This window comes from Porites lutea, chromosome 14 (assembly GCF_958299795.1).
Source record: "Porites lutea chromosome 14, jaPorLute2.1, whole genome shotgun sequence".
Classification (NCBI taxonomy): Eukaryota; Metazoa; Cnidaria; class Anthozoa; order Scleractinia; family Poritidae; genus Porites; species Porites lutea.
The window spans coordinates 18,748,897-18,767,035 of NC_133214.1; the positions used below are offsets into that span (position 1 = coordinate 18,748,897).

General features: G+C 35.7%; 2 protein-coding genes across 2 annotated transcripts; one reads left to right on the forward strand and one right to left on the reverse strand.

Moving 5' to 3' along the window:
• Window positions 1–11,550: 11,550 nt before the first annotated feature.
• LOC140924907 (protein N-lysine methyltransferase METTL21A-like) lies at window positions 11,551–13,051 on the forward strand. The gene is made up of 2 exons (XM_073374897.1): window positions 11,551–12,215; window positions 12,752–13,051. Exons 1-2 carry the CDS (start codon window positions 11,562–11,564, stop codon window positions 12,824–12,826), a joined length of 729 nt encoding a protein of 242 aa, XP_073230998.1. The 5' UTR covers window positions 11,551–11,561; the 3' UTR covers window positions 12,827–13,051.
• Window positions 12,690–17,467, reverse strand: LOC140924906 (uncharacterized). The gene is made up of 5 exons (XM_073374896.1): window positions 17,009–17,467; window positions 16,104–16,512; window positions 15,248–15,442; window positions 14,595–14,788; window positions 12,690–13,490 (listed from the first exon to the last, which is right to left on the reverse strand). The coding sequence occupies exons 1-5, from the start codon at window positions 17,255–17,257 to the stop codon at window positions 13,272–13,274; spliced, it is 1,266 nt and encodes a 421-aa protein (XP_073230997.1). The 5' UTR covers window positions 17,258–17,467; the 3' UTR covers window positions 12,690–13,271.
• Window positions 17,468–18,139: the final 672 nt, after the last annotated feature.

Consider the following 18,139-nt stretch of genomic DNA (forward strand, 5'->3'; position numbering starts at 1 on the left):
GTGTCAAGTAATACATGCATGATACGTGAGAAAATTAGTTGAAAGCATGAGTCAAAGCATGAATCCAAGTGAATGTTCGCTTTCTTGTGGTACTCCTCTGATCACCCATACATGTGCTTTATTGGGCAAATACAGTACTTACTGTTTACATGTATCTGCACACTATTTAAGTACTACACGTTATTAACCTTACAGCTGTACACACTTTGTTATTTTCTACATGTATGTCTTATAATAGACAACAACTTAAAGTTAGCTTGAACCATTATAATGATTTTGTACAGGTGAAAAGATATTATTTTACCTTATAATTATTGCCAGTAATAAATATTATATTTAAGTAAATTTTGAATTTACTTGCCCACTGGACAAGTGGATTTCAATTGCAACTTTCAAACAATACTCTATTATTATCATTAGCAACAAATCAGTCAGCTACAGTAATTCCCTTGATAAACTGAACAAATGCAATTCAGAAACCTCAGTTGCCTTAAAAACAATGTCTTTAATTACTATAGTTATTCAGAATTTGTAACATAATACTAAGTAGAAGTTACAGTCTGATGGTAATGAAACACATTTAATTTTCCAGAAAAAATGTCTGTATATGGCAAGTTGAACATGAAGCGCTTATTGTAATCGACAGAGGCCACCCGGGGGCAGGAAGACCTGAACTGCAAGCTTGCCTTAATCAGCTGAAGAGGTACGTAACAATGCAAGGTCTCAACAACGTCCTTACCTAATGATTAACCATACAGGTGACACCTTATACTACCAACTACCAAAAAAATCACCTACATAACAACCAGTTACATTCAAACTAAACACCACGTGAAGTTTCATTACTTCATTTTAGTTAGAACCTGTCACAAGAAGGCTTAGAACACTCCTATTTAGGCGAGCGAAGCAAGCCTCGCCTCGATTTTTGTAACCATTGTTTCTCCAGAATAACGACGGTTCGTGTTATTCATCTTTGTCTTTTTTTGTAGGAACAAAATGCTGGGAAAGGGAAATGATACATGTCCAGTTGAAAGTTGTATCAGATTTCACCCGAGATGTCCACATGAGAAAGCTTGACAGGGATGGAAGGAACTAATAACTTTCCGACTTCTGGTAAGTTCAACCCATAAGCCCCAATAAGCGTTACGCCAAGTAAAAGGAATTTTAGGATCACACGAGGCAAGAGAAAGTGTTTTGACCTCGGCATGATTCGCACCCACGGACGATCTCCAAGTTGGATCTGCTGTTGCTCTAGACTAGTGATTGTGCCGTGAACCCCGCGTGGAGAAAGTCGTGGGTAATTTGTCTGGCAGATCGCGTAGAGGGTAGAATGTATAATAAAGTAAACGTACATACGTAATACTGACCTTTGTATTATCTGCCACGTACATTGTTAGTACTGTGTAGCAAATGATGCAACAGACAGTTATCTCCTGAGTGAAAAATCATCGACTGCTACAAAAAATCCTTTAAACCCCCGATTAGCGTTTATTTTAATAAAAAAAACACCACTTCATGTGCAAAGTGTATTTCAACTTTTCGTTATTATTTCAGAGTTCCTGTCGCTGCCAAACTGCGGGAATTGATATCAAAGCCTCTGTTCCTGGAAGTTCTTAGCAGGAATTTCACTCTCGGCATCAACAAGTGACTGAGTGCTTTGATTCTTCAGCTTCCTAGATTTCTGGCCTTTTTATCTTTAATCTCTTCCTATTATAGAGAAGATCAAGGTTACCCCAATCTAAAATTATCAACGCGGACAAGAGAAGGAGGTCCACATTACTCCGATCTAAAATTATCAAAGCGGACAACTAGCTGACAACTGGAATCCTGGTTTGCTTGGGAACTGATTTTTTGTGGAAATTCGACGGGGTGTATAGGCGTTGAGACGCATTTTGCGTAAACCGCTGACACTCAAACCGAATTTACACAAGAAGTCAGGGAACAGAGAAACGTAGGGATACCAATGCAAAATTATTAACGTGGACAACGGGAATCCTGGTTTGTTTGGGAACTGATTTGTTGTGGAAATTCGACGGGGTGTATAGGCGTTGAGACGCATTTTGTGTAAACCGCTGACACTCAATTGATCCGAATTTACACAAGAAATCAGGGAACAGAGAAACGTAGGGATACCAATCCAAAATTATTAACGTGGACAACGGGAATCCTGGTTTGTTTGGGAACTGATTTTTTGTGGAAATTCGACGGGGTGTATAGGCGTTGAGACGCATTTTGTGTAAACCGCTGACACTCAATTGATCCGAATTTACACAAGAAATCAGGGAACAGAGAAACGTAGGGATACCAATCCAAAATTATTAACGTGGACAACGGGAATCCTGGTTTGTTTGGGAACTGATTTTTTGTGGAAATTCAACGGGGTGTATAGGCGTTGAGACGCATTTTGCGTAAACCGCTGACATTCAATTGATCCGAATTTACACAAGAAATCAGGGAACAGAGAAACGTAGGGATACCAATGCAAAATTATTAACGTGGACAATGGGAATCCTGGTTTGTTTGGGAAATAGGGATAGGGATACCACTCCAATTTTGGTACTTTTCAAATTGGAAACTCATACTGCAGATATAATAACCATAAGATACCCCTCCCATTGAGATTCTTTTGAAAGCAAAAACGTATTCTAACTTTCTAGTTTCTTTTTATTTCTACAGTTGATGGTTGAGCACATGTTATTCTAAGATTTCTAACCTTTTTCCTTCATCGTCAATAGTGTTGTTGTTTTAGATCGGCCACAACACTGGGCTTTGTAGGCTTTGACTTTTATTCAGTCTTTCCAGGTCAAAGCGAAGATGTGCATAATTGGAGCTAAAATTATTAGGGGGAGATTTGGAATCCTGAATGCTGACTGACCACAGACGTCTGCTTTTGGTTGAACAGTTGTATCTTCGAGTTTTATAGTTTGGCTGGTATGAGTACATTACGTAATGAATTTCTTTTTTAGAAAGGTCTTTTATAATATATACTATCACGATTCCCCTTAGCAACGGCTTGCTTTTTATAATAGGCCATTTATGATAAGATGTTTTTTTGGACGTTCTTTCGTGTTCGTTGACTTTCAACAGATTTTTATCCATCATTTTATCTGAATAACTGGGCTCGAAATATTTTTGTATTACTCTTAAACTGAAGCTTATGCCATTTCTGGTTCATGATGATGTACCTTTTATCGAACTGTTATTAGCATTGAAGATTTGACTTTGTTAACGGTGCATTTTTTTGAAGTGTGCTTGCTATTTTTTTTTTTTTGTTTAGAGAAAGGGTCAATTATATCAGATAAGTGGTGTATTTTATTAACCGATCTTCAACACAAACTAATAAATCCTGTTGAAAATCTCAGCCTCAGATTTCAGTAGCGATATTTTATGAAATATATTCTGGTAAAAAGGAAAGAGTGTAGTCGTAACGCCTCAACCTTAAATTATTTTTAGCTTTTAAAGAAATTGTAAAGAAATGTTTGATTTGGAAAATCTCCTTCAGTTTAGTATTTTTTCCAGGTGTACGCACATCAAGGATTGTTTCTATTTTTACTATTTCTCTTTTGTTTATACAAGTATTCAGAACAACGATTTCTGTCCCTGTTTTCTAACAGGTACGAGTGTTGCCATTTTGAATTTATCGTTGCCCTGCATATGAAGTCTACCCGTGTTATAATGCGGTACTACTAGACATGGATGAACTGGTAAGTTTTTGCTACCTTAAACTTGCTTTATCTCCAGGAAAAATCCACTTATTTGACTTAATTTTAATATGTAATTTTAGGCCGTTTGTACATTCTTGTTTGCTGGGCTGTAGTCGTGTTTACGTTTTATGAATAAGCCCCTAGTTTTTGTTGTAAACTTGTTTATAAGCGAAAGTTTTTAATGAGTAAACGGCTTGGTGGATATGTGATACACGTCAGCTATCCTTATTTACACAGCAAGCCAAGCTTAGGGTTATAAAATTAAGTTAAATTAACCTGTTTTCAATTTAAGCAGAGATGATTAATCAAACTGATTAATTTTTCTCTCAATTTATTTTCAAATACTTTTATACTTTTTACAGTGGAAACAGGGCGAGAGCTCCAAACCAACAGACCCCAGTAAAAAGTGCCTCACGGATGAGGTACCTGCTGTAACTATGAGAAAGTATGTTTACACTTGTTTTCCTGGCCTTGTTTACAATGATGTCAAGCTACTTTGCTTATGTTACAAATTTACGCTTCTACGAGTGTACCATAACAGCTATTGAAAAAGGCTGCTACCATGAAAGTGTTGAGATGTATCAAATAACATTAGAAAAACTGTCATTAATTCTTACCTCCGAATTTTCATTTTTTCAACATAGTTCACTGTATGATTCAGATGATTATATTATTGACAGTACAACTAATCGGATGAATTGTGCTTGTTAGCGTTCAATTGCTATCTTAGGTATGAGAATAAGCAGCCTACCGAGTTATAAGAGTCAACGTCAGTAAGAATGCGAGATAATCCCAAAATCGCGGACACAGCTCAAAATCCGTTTTCGCTGATACTTTTTTTATTGATAGAGTTTTGTATCGTAGTTAACAAAAGAGGGTTAATTTGGTCTTATTAAGTTTTGATTCATAACGAGTGCACTCTTTTTTTCTAAGAATTTTGTCGTTTTCTGGCTCAGGGTGAATATTCTTATTTTTCGCCCAATTTGAGGCTCAAAATATTGTTTTTGATTACTCTTAAATTAAACCTTATGTCATTTTCGGTTTAGATGTGAGACTAAGGGGCAGTCTACAGAGTTGTAAAAGCTAATTTATAATTCGTCCTTGTTTTATGAGGATATGCCAAAGCGAAAGAACCAGACTAAGAAAGTGGAAGAGGAAGATTAGTAACACTGGACAAGAAGATCATGGATAAAACATCGGCAACACTGAAGCGAAATAAGTTTATGAGTGTTTCGCTAACAAAATCGAGCGGGAAAAGCTTAGTCAATAAAATTTACGTCAAAAGGAGAGGTCTTTTTACCCGCCACTGTTGAAGGAGAAAGACCATGGAGAAGAGAGATCATTTGAGAGGAGTGCAGTAATTAAGGGGGGATTACAGTTGAATTTTTGGGGAATTAGCGTTGAATTGAGGGTTAAGGAAAGAAGGGTAAAAGAGGGTATGCACATAAATCAGGTAGTCCGTTAGTTGGCTCAGGGCCACCTTGTTGTGGTGGCTGACAGTCTGGTCTTTGTCTATTAATTCCCATATTTTTAACATTTGCCCTTTAAACTTTTATTGATTACAAATATTGTAATATTTACCCAAAAAGTCTCGTTGTTCCAAGAAATTCAGGGTGATCGATTTACTCTTAAAATCAAATGACATTTTAATGAGATTTTCATGGAAAAGTGCTCACGTATAATACAAACAAGGCGTTTAACTGTAATCCTCTCCTCATAAATTGAAAAGAAGGAGGTAAAAAGATTACTTACACTGAAGTATCACTTTAGCGGCCCTGTAGACCAAATTCTGATGGAGCCTTTTGAACTCAATTTCAACTAAAAACAGCCCTTTGAAATGCCCATTCCAGCCCACGCTGGGACTCATTTGATACCTTGGGTCCAAGTTATCCCTACATAATCGTACTGTATTGTAGTTGAGAATTCTGTTTCATGTTAAGATAAACGTTTACTACAAAGCCGATGCCAACTAGCAATAACTGCCGTTAATATTGGTTGCTTATATCCAGCAATTTACATTCTTAACATCTGATAAATTAATGAAGAATTTTAACTTTCTTTCTCATAATTAACCGCTTTACAGAGAAAGAGAACCTAGAGCCCCAATAAAGTATAGCGCCTTACAGAGAAGCGGAAATCTGAATTGTTGTTCCGTGGAAAAATAGTGGATTGTAAGAACACTGAGCACTGAATGTGGAACAGACTGAAATGCTGCTGGCATCTATGTCCTCTTTACAACCGTATCTTCAGCAGATATACGATCAAGATTAAGTCACTTTTACAGAAAACATTTCGTTAAATAGAGGATAATAAAAGGTGAAAGCGCTTATCATGGGTTGTTCTAAAAGTCCCGTAGGAAGGACTTTGGAGCTTGAGCCTTGGTTCCTACCCAGATTTCCTGTCCGCTTTTTTTCCCCTCGGGGTTTTATGGGCAGGTTTTTTTCTGGCCTCCGTCTGACTGCTTTTATTTCAGTTGTAAGCGGTAGCTCAGCTCTGCCAGATTTCCGAGAGTCTTGCTTCGTTTTTTAGCTAAACCAAGATCAGCTTTAGAATTGCAATGTTGTACACGTCCAAGCAGGGTTACGCCTTTGAATACTTGACTTATACATAGGTCGTCGCAGATAACGAATTGCTGTATGTACTTCGCAGAGATGGTTTTGTCCAAGCCCTCCTTTCCTTAGACACTAAGTCCTCTGTTGTGTAGTATTGTCAAAATGTAAAATAACCATTATTTGACAGTTGGAACTTGTACATTACTTTAGAAAATTGAAATTAAAAATGTTTTTTTTCGTTCGTGTTTATGTTTTGGTTCAATTTTATCCTTGGTTTAAATTCTACTTTCCTTTGTTTTTTGGTATCAGTGGTCATGTATGATAATGAGTGAAACCAAGGATAAATTTGAACCAAAACATACATTTGTTGTCTACTACAAATACACACGTTCTCGAGCGAGAGCAATCTTCATTTACATTCCAATCGTTCTCAAACATCAGGTTTACGTTCAATGGATCTTACCAACAGTCACCTATGCATGTGTGACGTGTAATCCTACGACACAACAAACCTTTAAACTCAGAACTTTGCAGAGAGTGCGTGCGAGAATCATACCAAACATCACATGGCGACATCATCAAACAGCCCAATACATCCAAATACATCCGAGCCAAAAAAAAAAAAGTACGAGATTTCATGGAAATGATAATCAAACTCAAATGTTATTGGGCTGCATTACGTTCGGGACGCACCCGGGGACATACACGAAACTGGAGCGATCCCGCACCTATTTTAAAGATTGTTTTTGATTAGCTGGGAAAACAATAGGGATTGTCACAAAACAATGCTCCCATCCCTGAAAACAATGGAAGTGCAGATTAAAGGGGACCAGTAAAATAAGAGGTTTAGAACAGTGCAGGTCTACTGCGAAACCGAGGAATTAAGACCAATAATGAGATGGAGGGACGACCTAGACAATTACTTTAAACACTGGCAACATGTCGCGCAAACCGAGGTCCGCAGTGGGGAAGGCCTAAAATACCAAGCGAAATAGTGTTTAATGACGTTCTAAATTTCTATAAGAACTTTAGACTACGAAAACAATTTTTCAAAGCATAAAAAGTTATGTTTTTCCAAAGGGTTAACCAATGATTTTGATCCAAAAATCAAATTTTTTCTTAATTTTTTTTGGTCAAAAATACGACGACGAAATGGTGCTTGGTGGTGCTCTAGATAAAAAATAACTTTTTAGACTATAAGCGAGACAATTTTTTATGTCTGAAAAATCCCATATTTCCAAAGGCGTAAACATATAGTTCTTGTAAGAGAATTTGAATTTTTCGTTATTTCTTCCTACTAAAAATACGACAAGAAATGGTGTTTGATGATGATCTTGATTACAAAAAAGCGTTTTTGATTATGTTTTAGATGAAAAAGGAACACTTTTTGCAATAAAAAAATAAATGTTTTTTAAGTCCAGAAATAAGCATTTTTCCAAAGGCGTTAACCCTTGTTTTGGTGAAAAAAGCAATTTTTTTCTCTATTTGTTCTCGGTCACAATAAGACTAGAAATAATGTTTAATAATGTTCTAGATAGAATAGAAACCTTTTTTGGCGAAAAAAATTCCATCTTTCAAAGTCCCAAACAGCTAAAAAATGATTTTTTTTTCTTTATTTCCTTTCTGTCTTATTTTGACCGAATATAAATAAAGAAAAAAATTACATTTTTCCGCAAAAAGCATGGGTTAACTCCCTTAGAAAAATACGGTTTTTGGGACTTTAAAAGATTGCAATTTTAAATGACTAAAAAGGTTTCTTTTCTATCTAAAATATTATTAAACATTATTTCAAGTCTTATTTTGACCGAAAACAACAACAAAAAAATTACATTTTCTGACTAAAAACATGGGTTAACCTCTTTCGAAAAATGCGATTTTGGGGACTTTGAAAGATTAAATTTTTTTATCGCCAAAAACGGTTTCTTTTTTATCTAGAACATTGTCTCTAGTCATATTTTTTTTTAGTGATATTTTGACCGAAAACAAAAAAAGAAAAAAAATTCATTTTTGACCAAAAGCATGGGTTAACCCCTTCGGAAAAATGCAGTTTTTGGGACTTTAAAAGACTGAATTTTGCATGGCCAAAAAAGGTTTCTTTTCTATCTATAACATTATTAAACGTTACTTCTAGTCTTTTTTTTACCGAAAACAATTAAAGAAAAAAAATATATGTTTTGATTGAAAGCATGCCGGTTAATCCCTTTGGAAAAATGCAAATTTTTCGACTATCTAAAAATGACATTTTATACTGTAAAAAGCGTTCTCTTTTATCTAGAAAATAATCAAACAATATATATTGGCCTTTTTGAAAAGAAATATATTTTTTGAAGAAAATACCACTTTTTGACCAAAATCATGGGGTAACCCCTTCGGAAAAATGCAAACTTTTCCACAATGTGCAAATGACTTTTAGTAGTCTAAAAAGTCCTGTTTTCTATCTTGAACAATATAAGTTGCAGTTTCGTTGAGAAAAATAACTTTTGAAGAGAATGCCATTCTTAACCAAAATCATGGGTTATCTCCTTTGGAAAAATGCAAAGTTTTCAACTATGTAAAAATCTCTTTTTGTGTAAAAAGCATTGTTTTCTGTCTAGAACATAATCAATATCTTGACCTTTTGAAAAGAAAAACAACATTTGAAAAAAGCCAAATTTATGACTAAAATCATAGGTAAACCCCTTTGGAAAAATGCAAATTTTTCAACTATGTAAAAATCTCTTTTTTGTCTAAAAAAAAGCCTTGTTTTCTACCTCGAACATAATCAAACGATATATATCTTGATCTATTGAAAAGATCTATCAAACAATATATCTTGATCTATTGAGAAGAATATATATACGATATATCTTGATCTATTGAAAAGAAAAACAACGTCTAAAGAAAGCCAAATTTTTGACCAAAATCATAGGTTGATAAAAACAATTTTTTCTTTATTTCTTTTCGGTCAAAATAAGACTAGTAATAGTTTTACTTAATGACTGAGTAGAGAAGAAAGAAACCTTTCATAAAATTTTTTTTTTCAAAGTCCAAAAATTCGCATTTTTTCAAAGGGGTTAACCCATGTTTTTGAGCAAAAAATGCCAATTTCTTCTTCATTTAGATTTGGTCAAACTAAGACTAAAAATAATGCTTAAAGACTTTGCGGAGGAAAAAAAAACATTTTTGGGCAATAAAAAGCACAATTTTCAAAAGTCTAAAAATTCGTATTTTTCCAAAGGGGTTAACCCATGCTTTTGGTCCGAAACAAGACTAGAAATAATACTTAATGCCTGTGTAGAGAAAAAGGAAACCTTTTTTGACTATAATAACAAAATTTCCCAGAGTCCCAAAAATCACTTTTTCCAAAGGGGTTAACCCGTGCTTTGGTCAAAAAATGCCAGTTTTTTTGTTTATGTAGATTTAGTGAGAATTAGACTTAAAATAATGCTTAGTGACTTTGCACAGGAAAAAGAAACCTTTTTGACTACAAAAAACAATTTTTCAAAGCCCACCAACATCGCTTTTTCAAAGTGGTTAACCCATGATTTTGGTCAAAAAATGCCTTTTTTTCTTTATTTACATTTGATGAAAATATGACTAGAAATAATGCTTGGTGACTTTGTAGCCAAAAAAAACCTATTTTGACCTTAAAATTTTTTCAAAGTCCACAAAATCGCACTTTTTGAAAGGGATTAACCCATGCTTTTAGTAAAAAAAATGCCAATTTTTCGTTTATTTAGATTTGGTCAAAATAAGTCTAGAAATAACGCTTAACGACTTCTCAGAGAAAAAAGAAACCTTTTTCGCCTTTAAAAAAAACAAAGAATTTTTCAAAGTCCAAAAACTCTACTTTTCCAAAGGGGTTAACCCATACTTTTGGTCAAAAAATGACATTTTTTTCCCTAGTTAGATTTGGTCAAAAGAAGACTAGAAATAATGCTTAATGACTTCTCAGAGAAAAAAGAAACCTTTTTCGCCTTTAAAAAAAACAAAGAATTTTTCAAAGTCTAACAAATCGCACTTTTCCAAAGGTGTTAACCCATGCTTTTGGCCAAATAATGCCAATTTTTTCTTTATTTAAATTTGATCAAAATAAGCCTAGAAATAATGCTTAGTGACTTTGCAGAGAAAAACGAAACCTTTTTGACCTTAAAAAACAGGATTTTTCAAAATCCAGAAAATCGCATTTTTCCCAAATGGTATAATCCAGGCTTTAAATCAAAAAATGCCAAATTCTTCTTTATTTAGATTTGGTCATAATAAGACTAGAAATAATGCTTAGCGACTTTGCAGAGAGAAAAGATACCTGTTTTGACTATAAAAAAACAGAATTTTTCAAAGTCCAAAAACTCCGCTTTTTCAAAGTGGTTAACTCATGCTTTTGGTCAAAAAATGCCTTCTTTTCTTTATTTAGATTTGATCAAAATAAGACTAGAAATAATGCTTTCTGAGTTTGCAATGAAAAATTAAGAAACCCTTTTTGACCTTTTTAATAAAAAAAACAGGATTCTTCAGAGTCCAAAAAATCGCTTTTTTTTCGAAGGGGTTAAGCCATGCTTTTGGCCAAAAAATGCCAATTTTTTTCTTTATTTAAATTTGATCAAAATAAGCCTAGAAAACTTACGAAACAGAATTTTTCAAAGTCTAGAAAATCGCATTTTTCCAAAGTGTTAACTCATGCTCAATTTACAATTGATAAAAAAAGACTAGAAATATTGCTCGGTGACTTCGCAGAGAAAAAAGAAACCTCTTTTTACTATAAAAAACAGAATTTTTCAAAGCCCAAAAAATCGCATTTTTTTCCAAACGGTTTAATTCATAGCCTGAATTTCATCCGATTACTTCGAGTCGTTATTACTCCCTCAGTTGTTGAGAGGAGAAAACGACTCGAAGCAATCGGATGAATTTCAGGCTATTTAATCCAGGCTTTAGATCAAAAAATGCCAAATTCTTCTTTATTTACATTTGGTCATAATAAGACTAAATATAATGCTTAGCGACTTTGCAGAGAGAAAAGAAACCTGTTTCAACTATAAAAAAACAGAATTTTTCAAAGTCCAAAAAATCCCCTTTTCCAAAGGGGTTAACCCATGCTTTTTGTCAAAAAATGACATTTTTTTTCTCTAGTTAGAAATGGTCAAAATAAGGCTAGAAAGAATGCGTAATGGCTTTGTAGAGAAAAAAGAAACCTTTACGGCTAAAAAAAACAGAATTTTTCAAAGTCTAAAAAATCTCACTTCTCACGCGAAACGTGACTTACGCGCACGCAAATTTTTGGCTCGGTTACACAGCCCATACTGTGCCTGGTAGTTTCTGCAGTTTCTGCATGCCGGAAAGAATTATGTGGTTAAGGCAGGAATATAAACCCGAGAAACAGCGCTTTGAAAAGCCATTTGAACTGGAGATCGACGATGATCATGACGCTCGTAGAGTTGATGGCAAAAATCAAGGGTTTTCAAAAAAATTGACCCTGAAACTCGAGCAAAGTTATGCAGCTTTAGGGACAACGGTTTGGGACGGAAGCATTGCTCTTGCTAAGATGTTCGACAGTCGAGAAATCTTTCCTGTAAATTACCTTCAGAAATGCAAGGTCCTTGAATTGGGCGCTGGTTGTGGTCTGGTTGGAATTTATCTTTGTTTGTTGGGTGTTAAGATGTCGGTACTAACAGATCAGCAGTGTTGTATTGAAACTCTTGAACACAACGTGGCTACGAATATCTCTGAAGTGTGCCGCAGTAAGATCAAGGTCATGGAATATTCTTGGGGTAACAGCACATCGGAATTGACAGTTGATGGCTTGTTTGATTTAGTGTTAGCTGCAGAAGTTCTTTACTCGCCAACAGACTCAAAGTTATTAGCTCAATGTATTCCAAGGTTAACCCACAAGAAGTCAAAGATTTTCATATCAATGGGAAGGAATCGTGGCGGAGAAAAAGTTTTTGTCAAGACAATGAGCGAACAAGGATATCTTTGTGAGGAAGTAAGAAATATAGAGAATGGTTGGTAGTTTGGAGCTAACCCCCCCCCCCCCCCCCCCCCCCCGCCCCCGGTTCCCTTGCTCTTGCTCAACTGATGAAAATGAGCCGGGGGAGAAGCAACAGTGCTGAATTTAATCCTTTAACTCCCACATGTGACCTAAACCATCTTTGAACAAAAAAAGTCAGAATTTCATTTCGTAAGATGAACAAGAACAGTGAAAGTGTGCAAAAGTGGTGCTGAGGGATTTCACCAAAATTTAATCATTCACAGTTTAGTTCCAGAAAATCTTCATACTTCTTCCCCCGAAAGGAAAATGGAAATTCCTTGGGTGAAGGAGTGGGTCTCAAGAACTAAACAAGTTAATGAAATTTATAACCCTTAACTGGAATTTCCAGAGGGTGGGGGGTCTCAGAAAAAATCTCTCAGAAGAGGTATGGATATTTTCTAGTACAACACAGAATATGGAAAGAATCTCTTTTGCAATTTCATATACATCTTTATTATTATTTACCCATCTTAAAAATATGGTTTTTGCAGGTCCCTAGGAGTCAACTTCATCCAAAATACCAGGATGACATCATTAAGATTCTTAAACTTTGTCTCGAAAGTTGATAGACAGTGCTTTAAAGAGAGAAATTCATAAACATGATAAACTAATATTATTATCTTAAAGGAAAGTACATCTTGGAGCTGCCTAAAGTAAATACAACAACCTATGGACTTAAAGTATAGCCTTATACCACCGCTGATATTTGGAAAGTAAAGTTGTGTTGTAAATTATCGGCTGAACCATGTTTGACCACTGTAAATAAAGAGAATTGATTGATTTTTACTGAATGACCAAACCAACTGTTTATGTCACCTTATAAGTAGTGCTTCCCATAATCCTCACATTAAGTATAATTGTGAAAAAAATGGGACATCACAAAATATGGATCTTAAGTCCAAAACAGAAAATGCAAAACAAAAATAGATTATCTCTGCAGCATTAAGAGAATTTACTATCTGTGGGTGTTCAAGAGAAAAAAATGACACAAGAATTAACTAAGGTGATTTATTATTGATACGGTGATTTCAAGGTTGTGATCTCTTCCATTCTATGCTCGTCAACCTTGTTTAACAGCTGAGGCAACTCAATGACACAGCCACGATCTTCCCATTGATTGCAATAATCTAGAATGTATCGTATGCACTCAGTACTTTCAGCATCTTCGTAGCATGTAGGAAAATGGCATGGACTTTGCTTGTTTAGTTCATCAAAATTACAAGGCTCTGTCTGAAAAAAAATGAGAAAAAATACAAATTTAAACATTCAGCCCTTCTGATAGTGTTTGAAAAATGTAAGGAAAAGCAGGATTTGCTGTAGGGCACATAACCTGTTAAGACCTGTTAAGAGGCCCACTAAGGGGGGTTACGTATGTCCTAGTCTGAATCTCAAAACCTGTCATTTCACATATTGAGGAGGAAGCCATGTTGCTGTGTGGTATTTTACTATTGTATTCACACTTTTCTATGTCACTGTCGCAGTTTCAACCCATCTTGGTGTCACTTGTCACCTTATCTGCCGTCCTATGTCGCTGTTTCAAGGCCACGTCACTTGGCGGAATTTTACCCTTACACAGCCTCTGTAAACAGCCAACTGGTTTGTCTCCAACCAGTAGGAATTTGTAATGACAATACATTACATGTATTTATTAATGCTCTAAGTCATTTTGTTATAAAATACCTCTGCCTTTAATAATTATATTGTAATCAACCCAAAAGCACAGGAAAAAACACCTACAGTTATACAATCAACTCTCTCTAAGATAGACACCTTTGGGGCCAAGATTATGTGCAGTGATTTCGTTACAAATACTAATGGTGAGTCCTGGGACACCTCTTGTGAAAAATCATGAGTTCCAGTCCATAACCGATGAGTACCAGTTGGAAAACAATGAGTCTGACATTGAAAATGCTTCTAAAGGCCTTTATCTAACCAGACAGTTAATCTGAAGACAGACTCCAAAACAATGTATTACAGTAAACTGAAGTTGAAATATAGTCCTTTTATTTTAAAGCACAACAAAGGTTAAAAGAAATATGCATTGTTAAACAACAGCCATAATAACCTCTACATTACAAGAACAGGATATTTCTACAAAAACACATGTTCACATAGGTAGATCGATCGATCTTTGCATCCTCTGGGACACATGCCATGAATTATTTTGCATCTTTCATGTCAGGGAGACAGGACACAGAGGTATCAAAATCACTGTGTGTGTCGATCCATCTGAGGGAGACGTCCAACTTAGAGAGAGTCAACTGAAAGGATTAAAGAGAGGCAGGGTCCAACTCTAAGTGTTCCTTTAAGCGAGTAGAGGAAATACGGTATTACCTCAGTAAAATCAGGGCCATTGTGGAAAAACTGATATTCCTCATCACTCATCTTTCCAGTCTCAAAGGTAAAATTGCTCATCCTCATGTCTTGATGTGGGCAAAATAGTGATGGCACATTGGTGCCTAAGAATCTCTCTTCATATCTTCTCAGTAGGCTTTTTATTGCTTTTTGAATGCTTGAAAGTTGGTTATCTACACATGATGGGAAAGATAACAAAAAAAGAAAACCATTTTATTGTTTTGCTTTTCTATCTTCTAATTTTTATGTTGTTCCACTTTCTAGATACCTTCAATCTGATGTACTTACATGGTATTGCACTTTTTCACATTATTTTGTTAAAATTTTTATTCTGGACATTTGGTTTCTGTTTTACTGACTAGGAAGTATATTTATTAGGGTATGTATTTAAGTACTACACCAAGCATTTTAAAAAGAAAAATGTTGTATCCTCCACCCTCCAAAAAAAATAAATTTGTCCCAGCTCTCCTTCACAGCACTCTTTAAAGTGGCTACTTGGCCATCCAATCTGGCTTTTGGGGAGAGGTTTGACCATATTCACTTTTCTGGACTACAGCACTTAGTGACAATTTGATTTGGATTTTTTCCAATCACGCCATGGGCCAAAAATTTGCAAACATGTTCAGACTTACCCCTTGTTTTAAATGATGATTGGACAACAGAACTTGTTTGCATTTTTGAAGGCCACAAAAACTGGACAAACAAGATAGGATCACTTGGTAATGTGAGAAGCTGCCACCACATTTGAGGAATATACAACATGTCGCCTTTTTGAAGGTTAACAGTGAAGTGGGGAATGCCTTGTGATGATAACCTTGACTGAATCTCTGAAACAAAATGCAGTGTTTGGAAAACTAAAATGTTTGATTTCAAATTAAACACATCAGTTAAATCATTTTGATCTATCTGGTGATCATGTTTGACTGAAAGCCGGGCTTTATTGGACATGGGCAAATTTAAGTTGGGTGCCCAATGACTGAGAGTTATTTTCAGCTCTGCAGAAAAACGAAACAGGGCAGTGAAGCAGGTAAGTCAAGAGGAGATAGAGTTGGGTCTTTCTGTGGTTATTACTAGAATTAGATATCTAATATGACGTCCCTTAAATCAGAAAAAGATGCATTTTTTGAGAAATTGCAATTCTATACACAATATTATTATCAGGGCTTTGGTCTAGCAGTGCCCAGTGACCCCTGCTGCCCAAATGTTGCCCTCTGGTACCCTGCGAGCAGAGGTTCCTCTCTTGTATGGCTTTTAACATTAACGTTTACAAAGTCAATTTCATCTCTTGACTTTGTAAATGTTAAAAGCCATGCAAGAGACAAACCTCAGCTAGCAGGGTAGTTCTCTGGTGACTTGAAAATCTTAGTTTTTTCATACAAATCATATGCTATGCAGCCTAGATTTTACAGGTTCAGAGCACTGGGCTCCCTTTAGCATTAACTTGCATTGAATGCTATAAACAAAGAAAGAAAGAAATAATTTGAATACCTTCCTTTGATCTGGAAATTAAGAACAATTGATTTTCATCATCAGGGAGTTTCTCTGAATATAAAGAAGAAACCAGAGTAACTTGAACACTTCCATTCAAAACTGTAAGCATCTGCTCATCTGGATGGAAATATAACGGTGTAGTATCCTCCCTTTGGTATTGTCTCAACCAGTAAGAAACTTTCATCTGATTCATAAACTGGTGACATCTCAAACAGAGAGGAGCAATAATGTCATTAAGCATCTGCGATGATGGTGGATTAAACATCATCAAGTCTTCTTGTTGAGACCTCCACAAAAAATCTTTGATCATGACATGCATTTTTAAACCAAATGGGAAGTCTTTTAATCGGCTCACTAGCTGAGTACGTTCACTTACTGCGTGCATCAAGTACAGTTCTGTCCACACCTATATGGAAATTCAAATTAAGAAATACAAATGCTTTACTGACCAAGGATGAGGTCCGGATGGCTAGGTTTTTTTAATTTTTAAGGACCAAGATAAAAGCAAGGCCAATATCAACAATGCAAGAAAAGGCCAATATCCAGTCATCTTGACCATGAAAAACAAGCTTGGTCGATAAAAGATTTATTATATGACCAGAAAGGAAAATTTTTTCTTGCAGGACCAACACTGGGAATCCTAAGCAGGCAAGATGTGCTTTGGTAGCCAACCGGAACACAGGCTTCGCTTCGTTTTGCCTGCTCATGGAACCAGCCATATGATAAATTCAGATAAGAAGTTATTTAACTAAAATTGGCCAGGAAGTGTGACTGTCTGACTAATCTTCTGATGGTCGGGGAATAGAGATTGCTATGTTTCTCAAGTCATGTTATAAACGTAAATAAAAAAAGGACATAGAGTTGCGAAATTAAAGAAACTTATAGCTTATACCGTCATGTACCTCGCTCGCTGGCCAGTTACTTGCTGCCTTTCTAATAACGATCGGTTTGTGTTTAGCCATGAACTTGTAATAAAAATCTTCAGGTGAAATCATATATGGAGTTTCCTCAACTGAACTCTGTTCTTCAAAAGACTTTTTGCACTTCCTTATCGATTCATTGCAGTCCCCTTTCATGCAAATATCTTCATTGCTTCCAGCACAAGTTCCAAACAAAATCAAAGCCAGGTGAAGATATCGATAAAGCGCCATTTGAAGCCGCCGAAAATCTGCGCTTTCGACCCGTAACACCACTTACTAACATGGAAGTAATGCTTCAGCGAGACTGAATAGAAGCAATAGAAATTCTACCTCTTAAAATGAGGGTGCTAATTGTCAAAAGCAGCGAGAACATCTGGGATCACAACATAACGCCTGAGCAACAAATGTAATTAACACGATCTATTGCTTGAGTACCGGTTGTCTGCTACACAGCCGTTTTTAGTGTCGTCACGCAACGCGTTGCGTGACGACACTAAAAGCTGACATTCTCGTCTCCCAGAGCCTCCTGGGGGCATAAGCACGAGGACTTTGTGGATAAGATGGGCTTCGCGTGCTTTCCTGAAAGAATCACGCCCATTTTTTACTTTTTCAATTAGAATCAAAAGCATATGATTGTCGGAATGATTACTTGTTAGAAAGTGTTCTGAAACTGCAGTATGGATAAGACACTAGAGCCTCTGGGCATTAAGAAACGGTCCAGATAAGAACGATAGTAACAACGGCAACGAACATGCTGGAATGCAAAAAAGGTGCTAACTTTTCTATTGCCTGTACTTACTTCTGATTGGCTTAAACAGCAAAAGTTAACAAAACTTCATAAAGCAGTACATATATTCATCCTTACTTTCCAACCATCTTCCATATAACAAAATCTGGTCTCAGTTTGAATAACAAAGAAATCCTATGTGGGGAACATGTAAAATTGTAAACTTCTTGGCTATTGTTTTCAACTCTTGTAAATGGTCAAAATCTTTTAACACAAAAAAACACCCTTTCAAAGTGAGGTGTAAATGCATTTTATTGTGTAAACGGCCTTCATGTAGGTTTATGCATTCTCTGTGTAAAAATGAGAACATTCCTATGTGGGGAAGG

Excerpts from the sequence above, each read along its gene's own strand:
- LOC140924907 (XM_073374897.1), top strand. The coding sequence starts at position 11,562 with ATGCCGGAAAGAATTATGTGGTTAAGGCAGGAATATAAACCCGAGAAA. Across the intron at positions 12,216-12,751 it reads AAGGATATCTTTGTGAGGAA|GTCCCTAGGAGTCAACTTCA; the intron begins GTAAGAAATATA and ends TGGTTTTTGCAG.
- LOC140924906 (XM_073374896.1), bottom strand. The coding sequence starts at position 17,257 with ATGGCGCTTTATCGATATCTTCACCTGGCTTTGATTTTGTTTGGAACT. Across the intron at positions 14,789-15,247 it reads ATCATCATTTAAAACAAGGG|ATAACCAACTTTCAAGCATT; the intron begins GTAAGTCTGAAC and ends CATCATGTGTAG. Across the intron at positions 13,491-14,594 it reads ATGGCCCTGATTTTACTGAG|ACAGAGCCTTGTAATTTTGA; the intron begins GTAATACCGTAT and ends ATTTTTTTTCAG.